The sequence below is a fragment of the Phyllopteryx taeniolatus genome, chromosome 19, assembly GCF_024500385.1.
Source record: "Phyllopteryx taeniolatus isolate TA_2022b chromosome 19, UOR_Ptae_1.2, whole genome shotgun sequence".
Taxonomy (NCBI): Eukaryota; Metazoa; Chordata; class Actinopteri; order Syngnathiformes; family Syngnathidae; genus Phyllopteryx; species Phyllopteryx taeniolatus.
This window is the reverse complement of record NC_084520.1, coordinates 13,777,773-13,796,445: the sequence shown is the minus strand read 5'-3', so window position 1 is coordinate 13,796,445 and position 18,673 is coordinate 13,777,773. Positions and strand designations below refer to the sequence as shown.

The window sequence follows — 18,673 nt, the reverse complement described above, 5'->3', positions numbered from 1 at the left end:
AAGAAAAAACTAATTAAACAAACAAGAATAGTCTCTCGTTAATTCAATTCCACTTTTGCAGATTACTACAACCTGGATGAGTGAAACTACACAAAGAGAAAAGTGTTTAGCAAGCACATTGGTATTTCGTATTATTATTGTAACAGTAAGTTGAAAATGACTCGGGTAATTGTACTGTACTGTAATACAACATTTACATAACACTCTACTGCCATTTTATGGACATAGGGTGCAACTACACTGTAGGTCAGTGAAAAAAGAATAATCTTAGCGGCAAGGCAACTGTACTGTACTTTTTAAAATATCATTTTAAAGTAACAATTTATTTCATTTGTCCCATTACAATTTTTTCAACATATCTTTTATGTCTTTGAATAATGTTGCCTTTTCCTTCGAGGATTAAAATGTTAAAAAAATGTCATTGAAATTAATTCGAACAAAAAGTTTCAGCTCTTTAAACTCAAGAAGAGACTGAGTGAGATGAACCTTTCGAAAGGAGGAAAAAGAAAAAGCACTGTTTAAAATGAATTGGACTCCACTTCAGGTACCTCAGTATTTCTGAGCTTAAAAAAAAAAAACTTTGTTGGTGGCCTAGTACGTTAAATATTACTGCGGTACCGGATTACGGGTAACATATCTCCTTTCTTTTGTTAAAGGTTGGTCAGGAGTAACCTATGCTATATAAGTGGTTAAAAGTTGCATCAAGGCACTTTTCCGAAGCATTTTTAGTATTTGAACAAGGTTTCTTCCACGTGCTTCTGGGTCATCTCGCTCAGATAGGAAAGGAAAAGGAAAGTTCCGAAGCAAAAACCAGAATCTCAAGAGGCCCAGTGATTCTCAAAGTGTGGTTGGGTTACTGCAAAACGTACACGAGCTCCCTCTAGTGGTAGATGAAAGAATCTGCCTAAGTACAGTTCCATTGTATTTAACTTTTAAATGTAAATACATTTGCATTTATCTTTAAGAACTGTTTGTTTTTTAACATTTATTTATGTATCAATTTTATTTAAACTTTATGTGAAATATTAACGTTTTGGGGTTAATGGTTAAAGAGACTTGATACAATGATATTGTAATATAATGTATTGTATAGTAATGATATTGTATTGTATATTAATGATATTAAATATACTGTACTTTTTCGGAATAAAACCTCTGTCTTTTTTTTTGATTGACAGCCTACTATGCTGCTGTATTTTAATGTTGGTCATGATTGAGGTGTTTTTTTTTTTTTTTTTTAGGTGGTACTTGGTGGAAACAGTTTGAGAACAGTGCACATTACTGATAAGTAATGTACACTTTTATTCGCCCAACAGATCTTTCTTGGTTGTGATTTTGTGAGTAGACGTCCAAGGTCGAGTCCTTATTTGCGTAAGCTTACTTTATCAGTGAAGTGAGCGGTGGCGAACCGGAGAGAGGCACCATCGAGCTCCCGGGGAAGCCCAGCGTCGACTCACTCTCTGCGGGGTTTGCAATCTATTGTTAGCCGCTCTGGAATGACCTCAACTTTGCTCCTTGTAAAAATTTAAAAGAAGCTTTTGATCACGATAGAGATGAATTTAAAGAACGGTACGGTGATGTGACAAGGGCGACAGAGGAGAAGGAGGAGGAGTGGGGGGGGGCCCACCAGAGCCATCAGAGCCATCAAGGGTGGCTCCGGCCAGGTGTTATCCGTGTTAAGGCACCGAGACGCGGAGGAAACCCCGAGGATCACGGCCTCTTGCTCGGATGACACCGGCCACACTGCAGCTCTCAGCTAGCGTCCGCCAAGCTAACCAATGTCTTCCAAGGACTGGAAATAAACGTTGGAAATGGCTTGTTGGATTTCTTCATTGCAGCGAGTGCGTGGGACTTGTTAGTGGTTCTATTCGCCGCCGGATGGACACCGCGGAGCCGCTGTGCTTCGGGCCGTGATTGACAGTTTAAAGAGCTAAAGGCTGCCCCAGGTGAGACCAACCGGACGGCTAATGCTAACATGGACCAGTTACGGTTTAACTCGGTAGAACATTGTCTTGACACCAAACGGCCACTTTCATCCACATGGACTCTACAAACACTTGTTAAACTTTCTGATAAGTGCTCTTCAAAACTCGGGCACCTTTTTTTTTTTTTTTTTCCCCCCGAGTTTGTTAGTACCGAAAATGTTAATTAGCATGCTAAATTTCGTAACTGTTCAGCTAGTGGCTAACGTTCGCCTTAGCGAATTTGTCATCGATGTCACAGTGTCGTTTCTCTTAATATGAAACAATATGCGTCATAAAAGGGGTTTCACTTTTGAGTCTGTAAAGTTAAAGTTAGAGGTTTTGTCTTGCAGTTAAGTCTCGTTATCTCCTGATTAAAAGTCAACCGTTACTACGTAAATGTTATTTTTAGTTCGAGGTATAAATATGCAAATGAGTACATACCAGTTGATTTTTCAGTGTAAAGCTGTATTTTATTTTACTTTCACTAATCTTACTGTAATGGTCATTGAAGGTGAATTTAGACACAGTGGATAAAAAAAAAAAGTATCCACACCCCTTGTTCAAATGCTAGGTTTTTGTAATCTTAAAAAAAAAAAAAAAAAATCTGAGCAAAATAAATAGGTTCAAAAACTTTTCCATCATTAATGTGACCTATAATCTGTACGACTCGATTGAGGGAACAAAAAAAATCATTCCAAGAAGGAAAGTAAAAATAAACTGTGGTGTGGTTGTATGAATGCACATGCTGACACACAATGAACAAAGTACATTCAAACTCATATTAAAGTTGAGATGTTCTACTTGCAACATGTGCCTGATGAATAAAAGAGCTTACAGCATTTTTACTCAAATGTTGTGAAGAAAAATGGTGATTTTTGCAATCATAAAGTCTGGGTTTTTACAAGAATACAGTCATATCGCAGAAAAATTACGTGGGGAAAAAAAAGCTGTAGTAAAGCTGAAGTAAAAATATATATATCATGACAGAAAAGTGCCTCTAATTAAAGCAAAATAAAGTTCAGATGTTTTAGAATTTGTTTCCTGGCATTTTAACAGGGAGGGTTGTAGACTTTTTTTTAAAGAAAGAGAAGTATATAAGATTACTGAAAGTGACATTTAATGTGATGGATTATAATACAGCACATCTGTAAATGTTAGGAAATATCTGTTGGAATACGGAATCCATTCATTTTGTATACCGTTTATCCTATGTATGTGTAATCCAGTGGTTCTATTGCACATTGAAATTTAAGAGGAGTTAAGGATGTTTTAAAAACAAAAAGAGATGTAGATGTGTTAATAATATAGTCCCGTTTTAACCAATGAGCTGAGTTTTTTTTTTTATAATGTTTGAGAAATTGGTGCTGCTTTCAGTTTGTAAAACCTTCCCTTTGAGATAATTGGCTACTAAATTATGCAAATGGGAACACTGTTGGTCAGACAGCACAGGACAGGCAAGTTCAAGTTTGAGAGCATAATCAAAGTGCGCGTTTATTGTTTGTTACATTGTTATGTTTTGGCTTTATTTCTCAAGGCACGATGGAAGGACTTCACAGCCAGGCTCTAAGTTTGGACCCTCGCAGGCAGGAATTGCTCGAAGCCCGCTTCACTGGAGTTGGTGTGGCCAAGGTCAGAGATGTACATTTTCAACTGACATTTTCAAGATAAATATGCCTTTAAACTGTGTATATATATATATATATATATATATATTGTACACATTAATACAACTTTTAACATCCCCCTGATCTAAGCACTCACTCCACAACTTGTTTTTCATATTTTGATTACCTTGTTTTTTTAGCTACACCAAAGGGGTGCAATGTAGCCACATATAGAGAAGCATAACTCCAGCAAAGAGAATAGCACATATGTTATGTTCTAAGTATAAATAGCAGATGACTAATAGATCTAATGTCTTTTCTTGTGTTCTGGTTTCCAGATCAACAGTGAATCATCCAGCCAGTCTCTTTGCAGTGTGGGGTCCCTCAGCGACAAGGAAGTCGAGGTTGTTGGGGTTTTTTTTTTGTTTTTTTTTTTGCTGTACAATCACAGACTATCACTTTTAAATGGACACTTTGTTGAGAACTCATCTGTTGTACAGTATGTATGATTGCTGTGTTATTTAGATATACCTGCTCAATCCAGTGAGAGTCAAAACAAGAGATTTATACAAAAAGGGTTTGTTATTCATCAGGATTACATAACCCATTGCTGTACAGATTAGGGATGCAGCCATCGAATATTTTTAGGATTGATTATTCAACCGATTATCCTATCCATTAACCGAGTAATCGGACTAAACAAAAAAAAATATATTCACTGAAAGTCCTGCCATTTAAAAACAATATATATATATATATATTTTTTTTTTTTTAATAATTTTTTCATGAAACACCCAAAAATATATATGTATATGTTTTTCAGATTTAAATAAATACTTTTAATACACATTTTCATTTTATTTATTTATTATTTTTAAACACACTTTCTTTAGAGCACCAGCTTGTGTATTGATTTTTCCTATGTAAACACAAAGAGACAACATGGGAAGTGTGTTAAAACTGAAAATCGAGTTGATGCTGAACATAGCAGCACACCGCAGTGTTGGCTCGTCTTTGAAAAGTTAAAAACTTCTGAAGCCATGTCGACCTCGTTCCATTATATTCTTACGTAATGTTGAGGTCAGTTATATCTGTATGCACAATGCTTAAAAAAAAGGGGGGGGATTTTATAACCACTTGGTTTGTGTGCGTGTGTAAGTGTGTGTGTGTGTGTGTGTGTGTGTTGTTGTTGTCCCTTGTTCAGAGCACAAAACAAAATCCCACCTGATCGTACAAGTGAAATGTGTCTGATCCAACAGACCCAGAACAAAGGTGACAATGTGTTAACAATGTTTGTTTTCAGACACTGGAGAAGAAGGTCGAGCACAGAAGCAGGAAGAGAAAAGGAGACACGTGTGACATCAACCATCAGGGTTAATATAATTTTCCAGTAAACCAATCGCATGCAAACACATGGTGGGCGATGTAAGGCCTACGGCTCACTCTGTTCTTTAATTCAGCACATTTGTTGCATTGATTTAGCAATTTCTTTCAAAATATTTCTCTCTACATCTATTTATTATAATTTTAGCTCATGAAATAATTGATTAATTGGTTTATTGTAATAACGAATATTACACAAACATTTTACATTTTTAATGAATTGGGTGGATAATTAAAAATTGTAATAAAACAATATTTAGCAGATGAGCATGATTTATTTTGTTAAAATGTAACATTTAAAATACAAAAAGGTAAACTGAACCATTTTTTCATTTTTATTATTTAATTAAATAATTGGGAAATTTCTTGTAATTTAATTATAGATAAAATGAAATTTAGCATGGATTATTTTATTTTAAAAGGTATTTTACATAAAGTATAAAGATCCTAAAAGACCCTAAAAGAAGCCATTTTACATAAGTGGCTAATTAACTCGTCAACTATTTTAAAAAATATGTAATTACATTCATTGTAAACAATGCAATGAATTATTATTTAATAAAAATAAACTTTTACATAAAATACAAACGTGTTCATAGAATTCAAAATTTAAATTAATTACATTCCCAAAAATTTCCTGTCTCCACTCTCATATGACTCTTATTTCCCATGCAGGAAAGGGACGAGGACACAAAACGAGTGATTACTTTGAGGTGAGCACAAATACGAGTCTCTCTCTTGCCTTCAAACCCTTCACTCGCTTTCCCCCGTTTTAACGCTTTCTATCTTCTACCTCTTTCTTATTTCTTTGCACACTTCAAAACTCGTACCCGCTGTGCGGTCAGTTTGCCAGCAGCAGCGGTTCCGGCACCTGTCCGGCCCGCGGCATCCCCATGCTGGTGCGCTGTTGCTCTTCCCAGCACTCGCTGTCTAATCCCTCGGTGAGACTCGGTTTAGCTCCTCAAAATGCGCTGGCTTTTAACACTCAAATCCTCACGGCCATTCCGAATATGACTTAAGATTTTCACACCAAACAAGTTCTTGGAGCAGTGGTTGTGGCATGTCATTTTTTAAAATTTTCTATTTCCTTAAGGGCTGGGCGATGAATCGATTGTATCCTTTAATTCAAATGTATTTCTTGCGGTTTTATTTTTTTAATAGATTTTTTTTTTTTTTTTTTTTTGCGTGGCTGCGAACAGAGAGGAGCTCGTTTACAAAAGCAAAGTCAGTGTTGCCAACTTAACAATTTGGTTGCTATATATTGCGAGTTTCCCGACCCCTAACGCTACATGAGAAAAGACAAATGAGAGAGCTGCCAACAAGCAGCCATGCCATGCCATTTTGACCAAAAAAAAAAAAGAGACAACTTATTTTCTTGTCTGTAAAGAAAATATATTTTTTTGTACCAAGGTAAAAAAAAACAAGCAAAACATTCTTTGTATGTATATATATATATATATATATATAATATATATATATTTTATTTTATTTTTTTTAAATATATATATATATATATTTTTTTTTTAAATATATATATATATATTTTATATATATATATATATATATACTTGATAACTTTAGCGATAATTTAACATTTATATCCTGAAATTTCTTTGAATTCCCATTTGTACTTTGTGAGTAAGACTTATCACTTATATTTAACTTGTACTTGGTCTATGTATATTATTGACTTTTTTTTATTTTTTTGTCCTTTTAAATTTCTTCTCAAAGACTTATCAAGACTGTCAAACAAAGAGCATTTATCTCTAAATGTTATCTTTTCATATGAAACACAAATAAATATTTGGATATTTGGTTTTGGCTTAATAAAACTATTTTTATTTGATAGTGATTTTATTTCAGATACTGCACAGCTTTTTTTAATTTAACATTTTTAATACTGTAAATATTTATTTTTAGTACATTTTCTTTACAGTGCCAGCCTGCATACTAAACTCTATAATATTCTGAAAAATGATGACTTAATCGGTAATGTATCATTTATTTCTGAAATTATTTTGAATTACGATCTCTACTTTAGACTCATTGCTTAGATCTAATTTGTACTTGGTATATTTATATTATTGCCTGTAAACTCCTCTTTGGTGTTTGTATAAGATTACATAATATTTTGACGGGAATATTTTAAATCAAATACTTATTTTCCCTTTGATCAACGGTCTTTTATCAATACTTCCTGTGTTCGTGTTTTCTAGTTCCAGCAGAGCAGTCCTTCGTCGGCCGGCTCGGCCCACACCGACTCTTCATCATGCAGCTCTGTCAAGATGGTACCCGCACACTTGTGCTCCCACAAAGCCACCCAGGTAACAAGACGACATTGCAACCCCGAAATATGCCACAAAGTTGCTCAGTTGAGTCCAATACTTTTATTTACATTTTTAAAGCCATTATTATTACAAGGCATCTGGAACGTCTTCGCAGCATTTCACCTTTTCCATATTGTTTCGCCACAGCCTTATTCCCAAAATGGAATGATAATATTTTTCCCCCTGCACAAAATTCTACACACAACACTCCATAATGAAAATCTAAAAATGGAATTTGAGTTGAGAAGAACTACTGATAATATATTTCTCACTAGCTGTTGTGGTGCATTGAAATAAACGGCTTGACGGGACGAGGTCATGTCTAGAATGTAGGGCGCCGTGAAGACCGAACAGAACGTGACAAACTTGATTTTGCTGTCCTGGTCAAAGTCTGAGCTGACGCTGCTGAAGCTGACGGCGCTGGAGAGGAACAAGAACTCCGACCTGGAGAAGAAAGAGGGGAGGATCGATGACCTGCTGAGGGTAAGAAGGACACAATCCATTCTGTCTTGTTGGTTGACTTCCAAGTTGTTCTAACTTCAAAACTGGGGAAATAATGTAAACTTAATTCATTTTCGTTAAAAAAATGTTACCTTCGTGCATTTTATAGGTTGTCAGGTTATGAAGGTCAGTCCAATTATTTATAGTAGTTTGCAGGGCAGACCTCATTGGTCGGGACTGTTGTAAACCGAGGAGCCCCAGTATTAAGTAAAACGAGCATTAAAAACGATGACTTGATAGCTGTTGTTGTTGCAGGCTAACTGCGACCTGCGGCGCCAGGTGGAAGAGCAGCAGAAGCTGTTGGAGCGCTACAAGGAGCGCCTCAACAAGTGCGTCACCATGAGCAAGAAGCTCCTCATCGAAAAGGTGTGTGATGTTCGTAATAGAGCCCTTGCTTGGTTGCTTGGAGCAAGCTTCAGATATGTCGCTGCTCAAGAAAAATAATGCCACGTACTGCCCTCGCATGTCACTTTCAGTCGTTCATTGAAAGGGCACACAGTCAAAGACACAAATACAAAATGAGATCACTCACAAGTTGCTGCTGTTGGCCGCAACTTCCCGCCCAGATGCTCACACGCAGACTAATCGGCCAACCCAACTCTTGCTCCTGATGACGCTCACTCGGCCACACCCCTTAAAGGCACACATCCAACATAGCAATACTACAGTACATATATTACACTATATAAATTTAGTCTATTTCTTTACATTCTCATGTTTTATTAGCCATCCATCCATCCATTTTCTTTCCAACTTAGCCTCATTAGGGTGGGTTTATGTTTTTACACAGTACAATGCTTTTTTTTTTTCTTCATAAAAAAAAAAAAAAAAACCTTAAAAATGTGTTTGGTGGGACTGGAACAGATGAAGTGCTTTTTAATTAATTTCATTCGGAAAACTGATTAGACATCCGAGTACAGTGAACCCCCAAATTTTCACATTTCAGTCTTCTCAAATTAGCCTATTCGCCGATTTTCTATTTTTTATTTTTTTTGGAAACCATGGACTGCTGAAGTCAATTGAGGAACTTAATATAGACAAAAGTAGTGCTTTAACACAATCTTGGGCAATTACAGTCAAGTATAAACTTTTTGTTGGAGGGGGGATTCAATTACTCAGAGATTTTTGACTAGACACAGCAGGGCTCGGTCCCTATCGCCTTTGAATTGCAAGCTTGATCGCGGAACAAATTCAACTCCCATTAAAAGTCATGTCACCACTGTGTCCACTTCCAGTGTCACTTTGATCCCTCTTGATTCAGGCTTTTTTTCTCTCTCTCTCTCTCTCTCTCTCTCTCTCTCCTCTCTCACCCTCTCTCACCCTCTCTCACCCACCAAACGGCAGTCAAAGCATGAGAAGAGGACGTGCCGGGACAAGAGCATGCAGGATCGTCTGCGTCTGGGCCACTTCACCACAGTTCGCCACGGCGCCTCCTTCACCGAGCAGTGGGCTGACGGAATCGCCTTCCAGAACCTCGTCAAGTCAGCGCACTGCCCAGATGACGTTAGGTTTTATGCATCAGGCGTAGCTTGGTAGCCAATTTTTATTTATGTACCTTTAAGGCAACAAGAGCGCGTCAACTCGCAGCGTGAGGACATAGAGCGGCAGAGGAAGCTGCTGGGGAAAAGGAAGCCGCCCCCCGTGGCCCAGATGCAGCCGCCCAGCACTGAGCACAACAAACGAAAGAGCAGGAGCAACGGCCAGGAGAATGAAGCGTAAGTTTTGTTTTTAAGGGGTAGGATTACATTGTTCTTTTATTTTAACATAAAGCTTAATATAGCATTATATATTAGAATACTGTAATACCTCGTTTATTGCCAAGGTTAGGTTCTGGACCACACCCGCCATAGGTGAAATCAGTGTAGTAGCGTGCATGCGCTGGCGTGATTCTCTTGGGGTTTTTTAATTTTATTTATTCCCGTGTCGAGACAATCCATGCTAAAGTAAAAAATCTTAACGTTGCTTAATGTCACCACACTGCGACCAATTGTCACCAAACTGTGTGTGAAATTTTATGGACGTTAAACATTTTTCTCTCCATATGCGCATGCTATTTTATTATTTAAATATTATTGATACTATAGTTGTATTATTTTATTTAAACATTTTTTTATTTTATGTATTGTTCATTTATATAAATATTTGTAACTTGTAAACATTTTCTATTTATATTATATATTCATATTATAATTATTTTATCTTTATGGTATATTTTTATTATATAAATATTGTTCATATATAATTTTTCGCTATATAAAATGTGTATCGTGTACATGTTACGTATTAAATCAATATTTTTTAAATATGTATATATATTTTTTTAAATCACAGTCATATAAATACTTTTTTTATATTCTGTTTTTCCCTTTGATCTGACGCGCCACTAATTTCTTCTCAGGCTGTCACTTGCAGAGTATCACGAGCAAGAGGAGATATTCAAACTCCGGATTGGTCATTTTAAAAAGGTAGTTCAGCTCCTCATATAAAAAAACAGAACACGCACACACAAAAACACACGAAAACTTTAGAAGTCAATTGAGGCGTTAAAAGCAGCAAAATGATGTATTTGTGCTTCCTGCAGGAAGAGGCGGAGATCCAGACGGAACTGGAGCGGTTGGAGCGAGTCCGGAATCTGCATATCCGCGAGCTGAAGAGAATCCACAACGAGGACAATTCGCAGTACGTGTCATCCTTGCGAGTTACTGGCCATAACATTGGCTACACTTTCTAACGTCAAAGAGGTCTCGCTGTAGATTTAAAGACCACCCGACGCTGAACGACAGATATCTGCTCTTGTATTTACTTGGAAGAGGGGGCTTCAGTGAAGTTTACAAGGTTTAGCGACCGCTTTTTGTAATTATTACATCACATTAGATTGGAGTAAATTTCCTCTTGCTAATATGATTCTCTATTCCCCCCCAGGCTTTTGATTTAACAGAGCAAAGGTATGTGGCTGTTAAAATCCACCAGCTCAAAAAGAATTGGCGTGAGGAGAAGAAGCAGAACTACCACAAGTGAGTGCAAAGCCACCATTTTGGAGATACCTTATTGGTTATTTACTCAACTGCACTCACTGTTATTACCGGGGAGGCCTTTATATGTACAAATAATTGCCTATACAGTATCAGTAGTTCTCAACCTTTTTACACAAAGTACCTCAAAAAATAAATTTCCACGTGCCACCATCATTGCCAACATTAAAATACAGTCGCGTAGAATGTCCAAGTGTCTATCAAAAACGAGGCAAGTTTTAGTCCTAAAAAGCACCAAAAGTGCGAGGACACTGATGTGTACATTGCCGCTTCCAATTACTACTTTCCATTAAAAAATAGGACCCTATGTTTTGTCTTTTCAGGCACGCCTGTAGAGAGTACAGAATACACAAAGAACTGGATCACCCTAGGATAGTCAAGCTTTACGACTACTTCTCACTCGACACTGACTCGTAAGTGCTTTCACAAAGTTTTCATGATAAAATTCTGTTGTTTTTAATTGATTGTATGTTTATTTCTAACAGGCAGTACAGTAAAAAAAAAAAAAAAAAAAGAAATTTTTTGGCCAATTAATTGATGGGATACTTGGTAGAGTTTTAAAAATATGTGCTAGCTGCAGGCCTACAAATTTGTATACATTGTTTGACGTGACAAGAGTTTGTTGGTGTGATTTGCGCAGCTTCTGCACTGTTCTGGAGTACTGCGAGGGAAACGACCTGGACTTCTACTTGAAGCAAAACAAGCTTATGACGGAGAAGGAGGGCCGCTCCGTTGTCATGCAGATTGTCAACGCGCTCAAGTACCTCAATCAGATCCGGCCGCCCATCATCCACTACGACCTCAAGCCAGGTATTAAATATAGATGCTAAATAACTCGGCAAGTGTTTATTTTTTGCTACTGCCAAGCCTGGTTTACCATTTAAGGAAACATCCTGTTGGTGAACGGCTCTGCTTGCGGCGAGATTAAGATCACCGACTTCGGCCTGTCGAAGATCATGGACGACGACAGCTACAGTTCCGCGGACGGCATGGAGCTGACCTCGCAGGGGGCGGGGACCTACTGGTACTGGGCTTCCACACACCATAATTATAGTTCGACACGTTCATATTTAAATACAAATGCCGTGTAACTTCCAGGTACCTTCCTCCGGAGTGCTTCGTGGTCGGCAAAGAGCCTCCTAAAATATCCAACAAAGTCGATGTTTGGTCACTCGGGGTCATCTTCTATCAGAGCTTATATGGACGCAAGGTAATAGGAAGTCCAATGGAATGTTGTTCCATCCCAACAACATAGAATTAGAAGAATACAGTCATAGAATTAAAAAAAAAAAAAAGAGAATAAGGCTGTAATTTTCTGAGGAAAAAAGTCTTAATTTTCAGAACATTCTTGTATTTTTTACAACTTTTTAGTATTTTATTTAATTCGGGTAATATTTTAGGTGTTTATTTTTGTATTGTTTAGATTTTTTCCTCCTGTAAAAATGGGATTTCTTCTCAGAAAAATGCGCTATTCCCAAAATACTACAGATGTTTTTTTTTTCTTAAAAGTTCAAATTTATTCTCTTATTACTACAAGTTTTAGTAAGTCACTTGCGTTTTGCACTCTTTTCCTTTGAATAAAGTAAAATAAAACTACTAGAAGAAATGCTAGATGACCGCAATGTATCTTCAGATGGCCTCTTGTAGCATTTTTTTGCATGCTTTTTCCCTTTCGTCCAGCCATTTGGTCACAACCAATCCCAGCAGGATATCCTTCAAGAGAACACCATACTCAAAGCTACCGAGGTGCAGTTCCCCCCAAAACCTGTTGTCACCCCAGAAGCAAAGGTATGGCACACAAACACAATAATAGTGTTTCCCAAACTTTGAGCCATACAGTAGCACCTTGACCCGTTCCACCTGCGGGCTGTATGTAGTCACTCTTATTTGATGCCTTCACAGACTTTCATCCGTCGCTGCCTGGCCTATCACAAGGAGGACCGCGTGGATGTGCTCCAGTTGTCACGGGAACCTTACCTAATGCCTGCCATCCGAAAGACCCTCGGCGGCAACGCCAGCGTGCCTCCCACTACGCCTCCTTTCCCTTCCACTTCCAGCTGCTACGGCAACAGCGCCTCCAACTGAAGTGAGACCCTGGACGTAGGGTGTCGTCGTCCAAAATGAAGCCTCGCTCTTCGGTTATGTGGAGTTGCTGTATGCATGCTCTAATGCAGGGGTGTCAAACTCATTTTTGTCGCAGGCCACATTGTAGATACGGTTTTCCTCAGATGGCCATTATGATTGTAAAACCATATCAATGTTTAATCGCCTCATCATATTATAACACGTAGACAACAAATTGATGGATAACTAGTTTTGAAATCAGAAGTCAAGGATAATGGTTTGTTCAACTATTGTTCAAGTAACTGTAAAAGGGGTTTGGAGGCAAAACATGGTTACAATAGTTCATTACTATTTATTACATATGAATATTATACAAAAATTTGGAAGACAATTTAGCAACAATAATGGAAGTTGACACAAATGATTTCCTTTCGCGGGCCACATAAAATGATGCGGCGGGCCGGATCTGGCCCCTGGGCCTTGAGTTTGAGACATGTGCTCTAATGCTACGACTCATTTTAGGAGCTTTATACATCAGTGTTTCCCAACCTTTTGTGAGCCAAGGCACATATTTTACATTAGGTAAATCTCATGGCTTACCACGGAGCAAAAAGGAAGAGCATTTAATTGTTGTGTCTGTCGCTGGCATAGATGAACCAAGATTATTTTTTGTGCACAAATATTTTTCTGACCAATGAAGTGAAATTGGATCATTTCCTGCGGCACAGTTTGGGAATTACTGCTATAAAACACCCACAAATTTGCACATGCTACATGCATCTGTTCTGTGGAAGGTTTATCTGAATTACGACGGTTTGAAATCTATTTTTCTCCAGGCAATGCAAGTATTAACCCTCCCACACCCTCCATAGACTTTTATTGGAAGGGCTCCCACTGCAGTGACTGAAGACCAAAGTATAGAACAGTGGGTGGAGGGCATATTATTTAAAATATTAAACTGGAAGCAAGCTGCCACCTGCTTATTTGAATATGAAATATCCCACCAAGCCACCCCTGCTCCAAATCATTCTTTTAAGAGTGGCTGGGGGCTCTATGAGTGAATGAGTGTTGTGAAGAGAGAAAGTATTATCAGCAGAAGTCATTATAGTACGTAACCAATAAAATAAATATTTGGTTACCCCCCATTTTGCATGTTTTGATACCGGAATGTCGTGTCTAACAGATAGATGAAAGTTCATGCTTTGTGTTTTTTTTTTATTATTTTGGCCTCAACATCTCCCAAAACTTGTACATATGTACCCTGGTCAACATTCCTTAACCCCTAAAAACTCACTCAGTAGCACACCCTGGAAAGTTTTAAAAACTGAGTACCCCACAAAAAGTCTCAAGAACCAATGCCTAAAATTGAGAAAGTTGGCCATTTTTGGGTGAATTCGACACCAAATTAAGAGCAAGTGTGAGGGCATGTTCATCCATGTGCTTTTATTAAGGTGTATTTTTGATATAGTCCATGTCTAGAAGTATACAGTACTTCATGGATCTGACAGCAGCTTTTTCTAAAGAAAATGTTTATTAAGTTAAAGTATCAGTGCAATTTCTAAATCCTTTCATGCAGGACTGGGGAAACGTCAAGAAAGAAGAAAGAAAACATCATGCAACATTTGAACGTTTACTATTATGTATATTATGAGCATTATGGGGGTTAAATGTTTTGGGCTAGATTCCCCCACCCCTGATTTTAATGAAACCAACAAAACAGTTGTACTGTGGTACAGGTGTATGTTTCAGGAGGATTTACGTTCAAGTATGGGGTAAAAGAGTATCACAGGCCACCGCACAAGGTACGCTTTTTCCAACACTGTTCCATCAGCAAGTTTCTTTTGTCGCGCCGTCTCCGTGGCGTTTATCTGTTGTAGAACTGCGAGGTGACCCAGGCCAGCCCCCATTTGAGGTTGGTGAGCATGAACTTGAGCGCCTTGGTCCACTGCTCCTCTGAGTTGAACTGAGTCTTGATGGAGTACGAGCCGCCGCTGCCGCCCGTGTCCTCGATCTTGCCCTTCTCCACGTCCATCCTGACGTCGCGCACACACGCACATCCAGAGATGTGTAAGTACATAGTTCCTCAAATAGTGGCTGTTTCTCTAGTCCAACAGATGTCGTGCCCCAATTCGACTAAAGTTTTTTTTCCAGTGAGGAAAAACTGTAGTACAGTGGTGCCTTATCAGTCAATTTTCCCTATTGACATTAATTGAAATGTAATTCATCTGTTCCAGCCTCCCCCACCAATTTTTTTTTTTTTTACCTGTTTTTAATAAAGAAAAGTAGCACTGTATTTCACTCAACAAAAATAATAAAACATGATAATGTAAAGAAATGCAATTTTATAGTGTAATTCATGTTCCCCATGGAAACCGAGAATAGCGAAGATCTGCGAGTAATTTTCTATAGATGCCTCAACATGGTGTCAAAGCACTACATGAAACTCAACTCAAATGTATTTATTGAGCACTTCCTACTTCTGCAAGCATAAGACCACACACATCGTTTAAGAGACTCCAGACATTCCTCTGTGGGTGCTGCTGTTTAATTAGCAACAAGAGTTTTCAATTTGTTGGCTAGCAGCTACGATCATCTGACCTGTATGGAAGACAGAAGCCAGTGTCGCCTTTTTCCACCTCGTCTTTGAACTGCTGCACGCAGTCCAGGAAGGCCACCATGGCATGGTCGAACTTATTGTCCCAGAAGAACCTCAGGCCGCCCGAACAGTACAGCGGAAGTTCCTGAAACAAAAAAAACAAAAAAGGAGCAGAGACTCGAGAGAGTGAACCTGAAGGAGAATTTCAAAGGACATCTACCTTTGACTTATCTGTTAGAGACTCCAGGTAGGAATGATTTCCGTAGGGCACGAGGCGATATCTGAGGAGAACAAAAAGGCACAATATGTAATATTAGGTAATTGGTTCATTAAAATGTATTTATTCATTCATCTCATTAAAAAAATGTCAGTTGATTTATTGTAAAGAAGAAATAAAAAAAATTAGCAATATAAACTATTTTACAGACATTTATTTTACTAGTTGAAATATTAATTATAAATGCAAAATAAACTCCCCCTTTTTATTTTTTTTTTTACTTCTGCAAATGATATGTTATAGGAAGAAGGTGCATTATTCTGAGCACCCATGTGAGCCCCCCGACCTCTGGAAGCGCAGTCCCATCTTGTTGGCCAGCGCGTGCAGCAGCAGCACCGTCTGCCCCCAGGCCGCGTTGATCTCGTTCCACTCCACGGGCACGCTCGGAAGTCGACCCAAACGGAAGTTGTTGATGGTGCCGAACTGGCCGCTGTGCCTGGGCGGGACGGAACCATTCAAACATTGAAAGTATGTTGCGGACCGGACGCAAAATGTCATTCAGTGAGCCCCAACGTCCAAATAGTCCCAACTTTGGGGGCTGCACTGTACCACGCGCCACCGACCAGATGTGAAAGGTGGCGTTGAAGACGTTGGTCTTCTTGAGTCGATCCAGTTGAATCTGGCAGTAACGCATCTGGTTGTCCACGCTCTTAAGCTCGTCGTCCAGCTCCAGCTGTTGACGTTTGAACTCGCTGTACTCTTTCTGGTACCTGACATACAAAATACACCACAGTGTACCCCCCTAATTTAAAAAAAATGAGAGAGTATCTAATAGGAAAATATTTTTGTTTCAGCTGCGGTGGTTTTTAAAGTGCACTAAAGTTTGAGTTGCCTACTACATACTCGTACTACTCGTGAAGCGCTAGACGTTAACTCACAGAACTTTATAATGTCACTAGTAGTGCTTGCAGCATGCAGCTGTCAACTTGTGCAGTTTTCCCCTTCAGTAACATGTAGTTGTCCTACTAGTATACCAAATTAGTACATAAAGATGGATATCAAGGATTTATAATAAATGCCTTTAAAATGCCCCCGTGCAACTCACTGCAGCTCCTCTGTCTCTAGCTGCTGGGCCTGCGCCCGGCTCTGCGTCAGCTCTTGGGCCACGGCGGCCCGTTGCGCCTCGACCGCCTCCAGCTGCTGCACCAGCGCCGCCTCCTCCTCCTTGAGATGCTGCAGCTCGTCCAGCAACGTCTCCTCGTCCTCCACTTGCAGCTGCGACAGGAGCTCCAGACACTGCCTGAACACAATACAACAAAGTAAGTCCGTGGCCCAAAAAAATTTGAGCTTTTTCTTTATTTTACGCACTTGTAATTTTGACATTCATTCTCAGTGATGTTGAGCTGTGTGTCCAGGTGGTCCAACAGAGTGTCGGTACATTCCTCACACAGCGGGTGGTCCACATCCGTCTGACCGGACATGATGTCAAACAGGTTACTCGTCACCTGCGCAACAAATACAATCGTTAAAATCAACAGAGATCGAATACCGTGCATCATTTGCTATTTGACAGCTTGTCTGCTATTTTGCAGGCACGTTACCTTGAGTCTGCGGCTTAGATTTTCCATGGTGCCTCCGTCGGAAGCGTCGCCGATCAGCGTGAAGCTGTTGGCGCTCTCTGTGGACATCATCCTGCTGACATGGCCCACAGTGAAAAATAGCTATACTGTATATCTCTCAGCATACTAGTTTTAGCATGATCTTACAGGAAAAAATGTGCCTCTAATTTACCCCAGTAGAGTAATTTGTGCAACCAACTAAGGTATTTTTTACTTTCTAGCAGAAGCTAGAGCTAATTCATGATTCTTTCAACAAGAAAATTTAATTGTACACTTTGATAAAGATTAAAAAAAATATATAAATAACTGTTGTAAATTGTACAAATTAAGATAATTACTATATATTTAAGTAATATTTAAATAATTGTGTATCAAGTTGACAAAATTCAAATTCTAATCAAATATATACAAAACTAAAATTCTAAACAAATTTACAAAATACACTAAAATATTTATTATATAAAATTATGATACATTTTTTAAAAATAAAATTAAAATGCTTACCGTGCAGGTGGGATGTATTTCCTTGACACGCCATCTTGCTTGTTTTCCACAAAGGTCTCCTGAAATTTAAATGAATCTGAATTAATTTTATAGGTTAAAATTAGTGCAGTGCAGTAGAGTACAGTGCAAGGTGCATTTATATTTACCTCTGTTGTAGTGTCTCCTTCACCGCAATCTGCCTGTTTGCTCGGCGTGACAGTCACCAAAGGAGCTAAGGGGGGCCATGCAGAAGCAACACATTGTAACAGAATGTAGAGGACAGCAACAATAAAATAGTATTCAAATAAAATGTAACTTTATTTGATTGTAAAGGAATTATTCAGCAATATTTTTTGAACTAGAGGAGGTTTTTTTTTGGGGGGGGGGGGGGGGGGATATTTGGTATGAAAAGATTGAGAACCACTGCATTATATTATTGTATTTAACAATACATACCAATCAGTTCGTTGATGGTGACCCGGTCCAACACATTGAAGGACGTGTCCAGCTTGAGAGGCTGGCAACACCGCTGACAAACGAAGCTAACTTGCATCGTTGTGCTCGATGTCTTGGAGCCCTCCATCACTTACTACATGTAGAAAGAAGTGGGGGGTAGCTGAACAAAAACACACAATGTATCCCGAGTTCGTTTCATCGTGTCGCTGAGTTGATTTAGCTTGGTAGCTCGTAGCTAGCGGCGACATGCGAGTGAAGTCATTTAAGATATGCGGTTACCTTAAAGCTATATGAATTAATATAATACGCCGTAGTGGGGAAACACTGTGGAAATAAGAAAAGTGAATAAATATGAAAACAATTGGCGTGACTGTCGGTGTTCTGCTTCTTCACATCCGTATTGATGTTTACTTCCTCCTCTTCTTCT

The 18,673-nt window shown here is 38.6% G+C and overlaps 2 protein-coding genes across 9 annotated transcripts; one reads left to right on the top strand and one right to left on the bottom strand.

Moving 5' to 3' along the window:
- The first annotated feature begins 1,247 nt into the window (after positions 1–1,247).
- LOC133469463 (serine/threonine-protein kinase tousled-like 2) lies at positions 1,248–18,110 on the top strand. 5 transcript variants are annotated; one of them, XR_009785712.1, is made up of 26 exons: positions 1,248–1,946; positions 3,499–3,593; positions 3,907–3,972; positions 4,872–4,941; positions 5,627–5,664; positions 5,797–5,892; positions 7,168–7,275; positions 7,669–7,761; positions 8,035–8,145; positions 9,124–9,260; positions 9,342–9,494; positions 10,178–10,244; positions 10,361–10,458; positions 10,533–10,614; positions 10,702–10,793; positions 11,135–11,224; positions 11,452–11,621; positions 11,697–11,835; positions 11,910–12,021; positions 12,492–12,599; positions 12,714–12,897; positions 14,753–14,942; positions 15,992–16,216; positions 16,814–17,007; positions 17,104–17,181; positions 17,281–18,110. XR_009785712.1 is itself a non-coding variant. In XM_061756591.1 (21 exons), the coding sequence occupies exons 2-21, from the start codon at positions 3,504–3,506 to the stop codon at positions 12,894–12,896; spliced, it is 2,103 nt and encodes a 700-aa protein (XP_061612575.1). In that variant the 5' UTR covers positions 1,248–1,946; positions 3,499–3,503; the 3' UTR covers positions 12,897–14,020. The 5 variants fall into 5 exon arrangements, 2 of the variants coding, with proteins under 2 accessions (XP_061612575.1, XP_061612577.1); XR_009785711.1 differs by lacking the exon at positions 15,992–16,216; XR_009785713.1 differs by lacking the exons at positions 14,753–14,942; positions 15,992–16,216.
- On the bottom strand, positions 14,300–18,665 carry becn1 (beclin 1, autophagy related). 4 transcript variants are annotated; one of them, XM_061756595.1, is made up of 12 exons: positions 18,526–18,665; positions 18,247–18,379; positions 17,958–18,022; positions 17,812–17,870; positions 17,290–17,383; positions 17,057–17,193; positions 16,794–16,988; positions 16,312–16,458; positions 16,035–16,184; positions 15,692–15,752; positions 15,474–15,616; positions 14,300–14,908 (listed from the first exon to the last, which is right to left on the bottom strand). In XM_061756595.1, the coding sequence occupies exons 2-12, from the start codon at positions 18,371–18,373 to the stop codon at positions 14,740–14,742; spliced, it is 1,347 nt and encodes a 448-aa protein (XP_061612579.1). In that variant the 5' UTR covers positions 18,374–18,379; positions 18,526–18,665; the 3' UTR covers positions 14,300–14,739. The 4 variants fall into 4 exon arrangements, with proteins under 4 accessions (XP_061612579.1, XP_061612580.1, XP_061612578.1 ...); XM_061756596.1 differs by having other exon boundaries at positions 18,247–18,406; positions 18,526–18,664; XM_061756594.1 differs by having other exon boundaries at positions 18,247–18,645.
- Between the last annotated feature and the right edge of the window lie 8 nt (positions 18,666–18,673).